The sequence below is a fragment of the Aplysia californica genome, unplaced genomic scaffold (genome assembly GCF_000002075.1).
Source record: "Aplysia californica isolate F4 #8 unplaced genomic scaffold, AplCal3.0 scaffold00722, whole genome shotgun sequence".
Classification (NCBI taxonomy): Eukaryota; Metazoa; Mollusca; class Gastropoda; order Aplysiida; family Aplysiidae; genus Aplysia; species Aplysia californica.
In genome coordinates this window covers 114,256-117,411 of record NW_004797992.1, presented here as the reverse complement: position 1 = coordinate 117,411, position 3,156 = coordinate 114,256, and the positions used below count along the sequence as shown (strand labels likewise).

At 43.8% G+C, this 3,156-nt stretch overlaps 1 protein-coding gene across 1 annotated transcript in view; it reads right to left on the bottom strand.

The window, feature by feature from the left end:
- LOC101861989 (putative GPI-anchored protein pfl2) overlaps nt 1-3,156 on the bottom strand; it is a gene marked incomplete at its 3' end in the record, with an annotated part of 39,169 nt that overhangs the window by 34,174 nt on the left and 1,839 nt on the right. Inside the window, 2 exon segments of the mRNA XM_013088314.2 lie at nt 59-251; nt 2,255-2,271. Of these exon segments, the coding sequence (XP_012943768.2) occupies nt 59-251; nt 2,255-2,271 (210 nt within the window).

Here is a 3,156-nt window from a genome sequence, read left to right as displayed (position 1 = left end):
ACACACACACACACACACACACACACACACACACACACACACACACACACATACTTACAACATTGCATTTCGGTCCGGAAAATCCAGTCAGACAAGTGCAGGTAACTACTCCACCGAGAAAGGAACACGTAGCACTGTTGAAGCACGGATTAGGGACACAGGGGCTAGGCGTGGTGGTTGCATAAACGGGGGTGGTGCTTGGGGTAGATGTTGTAGTTGTTGTTGGTGTTGCTGTTGTTGTTGTTGTTGTTGATGGTACTGTGGTTGTTGTTGTTTCTGGTGGTGTTGTAGTTGTTGATGTTGGTAGTGTTGTTGTTGGAAATGGTGTTGTAGCTGTTGTTGTTGTTGTTGGTTGTGCTGTTGTCGTAGTAGTTGTTGTTGGTGGTGTAGTTGTTGTTGTTGCTGGTGTAGTTGTTGTTGTTGTTGGTGTTGTTGTTGTTGTTGTTGGTAGTGTTGTTGTTGTTGGAAATGGTGTTGTAGTAGTTGTTGTTGTTGGTTGTGTTGTTGTCGTAGTTGTTGTTGGTGCTGCTGTGGTTGTTGTTGTTACTGGTGGTGTTGTGGTTGTTGGTATTGTTGGTGTTGCTGTTGTTGTTGTTGGTGGTGTAGTTGTTGTTGTTGCAGGTGTAGTTGTTGTTGATGGTGTTGTTGTTGTTGTTGGTGGTGGTGGTGTAGTTGTTGTTGCTGGTGGTGTTGTGGTTGTTGGTATTGTTGGTGTTGTTGTAGTTGTTGTTGGTGGTAGTGTTGTTGTTGTAGTTGTTGTTGGTGGTAGTGTTGTTGTTGTTGGAAATGGTGTTGTAGTTGTTGTTGTTGGTTGTGCTGTTGTCGTAGTTGTTGTTGTTGTTGGTGTAGTTGTTGTTGTTGCTGGTGTAGTTGTTGTTGTTGGTGGTGTAGTTGTTGTTGTTGGAGGTGTTGTTGTTGTTGTTGTTGTTGATTGGGCTGTTGTCGTAGTTGTTGTTGGTAGTGTAGTTGTTGTCGGTGGTGGTGTAGTTGTTATTGTTGGTGTTGTTGTTGTTGGTGGTGGTGGTATTGGTGTAGTTGTTGTTGTTGATGGTGTCGTTGTTGGAAATGGTGTTGTAGTTGTTGTTGGTGGTAGGGTTGTTGCTGTTGTTGTTGTTAGTGGTGTTGTTCTTGTTGTTGTTGTTGGTTGTGGTGTAGTTGTTGTTGGAAATGGTGTTGTAGTTACTGTTGTTGTTGTTGTTGTTGGGGGTGTTGTCGTTGTTGTTGTTGGGGGTGTTGTAGTTGTTGTTGTTGGGGGTGTTGTAGTTGTTGTTGTTGGGGATGGTGTAGTTGTTGTTGGAAATGGTGTTGTAGTTGCTGTTGTTGTTGTTGTTGGTGGTGTTGTTGTTGTTGTAGGAGGTGTTGTAGTATTTGTTGGGGGCGGTGGGGCTATTGTCGTTGGTGGTGGTAGCGTTGTCGTAGTTGGAAATGATGTTGTAGTTGCTGTCGTAGTTGTTGTTGGAGGTGTTGTAGTTGTTGTTGGAGGTGTTGTTGTTGTTGGGGGTGGTGGGGCTGGTGTCGTAGTTGTTGTTGGTGTTGTTGTTGTTGGTGGTGTTGTTGTTGTTGGCAATGGAGTTGTAGTTGCAGTTGTTGTTGTTGCTGTTATTGGTGTTGTTGTTGGTAGTGTTGTTGTCGTTGTTGTTGTCGGTGGTAATGTTGTAGTAGTTGTTGTTGGGGGTGTTGTAGTTGTTGTTGTTGGGGGTGGTGGGGCTGGTGTCGTTTCTGTTGTTGTTGTTGTTGTTGTTGTTGTTGTTGTTGGAGGTGGTAGCATTGTAGTTGTTCTAGTTGTTGTAGTCTGTGGTGCTGTTGTAGTTGTTGGAAAAGGTATTGTAGTTGTTGTTGGCGATGGTAGTGCTGTTGTAGTAGTTGTTGTTGGTGTTGTAGTTGTTGTTGCCGTTGTTGCTATTGTTGTCGTGGTTGGCGATGGTGGTGCTATTGTTGCAGTTGTTGTTGTTAGTGACGTAACAGTTGTTGTTGTTATTTCTGGTGTTGTAGCTGTTGGTGCTGTTGTTGTTGCTGTTGGGGGTGTAGTTATAGTTGTTGGTGGTAGTATTGTTGTTGTAGTCGGTGTCGATGGTGGTATCGTTGTTGTAGCTGTTGTAGTTGTTGCTGTTGGTGGTGCTGTAGTTGTGGTTGTTGTTGGTGGTGGTATCGTTGATGTAGTTAGCAGTGGTATCGTTGTTGTTGTTGTTGTTGTTGGTGGTGCTGTTGTTGTTGTAGTTGTCGTTGTTGTTTGTGTTGTTGTAGTTGTTGGTGCTTCTGTTGTTGTTGGAGCTGTAGTTGTAGTTGGAGCTGTAGTTGTAGTTGGAGCTGTAGTTGTAGTCGTTGTTGTTGTTGGTGCTGTTGTAGTTGTTGTTGGTGCTGTTGTTGGTGTTGTTGATGTTGGTGGTGGTGTTGGTATTGTTGTTGTTGTTGGTGGTGGTGGTGGTGTTGCTGCGGTAGTTGTCGTTGTTGTTTGTGGTGTTGTAGTTGTTAGTGCTTCAGTTGTTGTTGGAGCTGTAGTTGTAGATGTTGTTGTTGGTGGTGCTGTTGTTGGTGTTGTTGTAGTTGTTGTTGGTGTTGTTGTAGTTGTTGTTGGTGTTGTTGTAGTTGTAGTTGTTGGTGGTGGTACAGTTGTTGTAGTTGTTGTTGGTGGTGTTGTTGTTGGTGTTGGTGCTTCAGTTGTTGTTGGGGCTGTAGTGGTAGTTGTTGTTGGTGGCAATGTTGTTGTTGGTGGTGATGCTATTGGCGGTGATGTTATTGGTGTTGTTGTTGTTGCTGGTGTTGTTGTTGTAGTTGTTGTTGGTGGTACTGTTGTTCTTGTTGTTGTTGGTGGAGGTGTTGTTGTAGCTGGTGGTGGTGTTGTTGTTGGTGTTGTTGTTGTTGTTGGTGTTGTTGTTGTTGTTGATAGTGTTGTTGTTGGTGGTGTTGTTGTTGCTGGTGTTGTTGTTGTTGGTGGTGGTACTGTTGTTGCAGTTGTTGTTATTGGTACTGTTGTTGTTGTTGGTGGTGGTGTTGTTGTTGTTGATAGTGTTGTTGTTGGTGGTGTTGTTGTTGCTGGTGTTGTTGTTGTTGGTGGTGGTACTGTTGTTGCAGTTGTTGTTATTGGTACTGTTGTTGTTGTTGGTGGTGGTGTTGTTGTTGTTGATAGTGTTGTTGTTGGTGGTGTTGTTGTTGCTG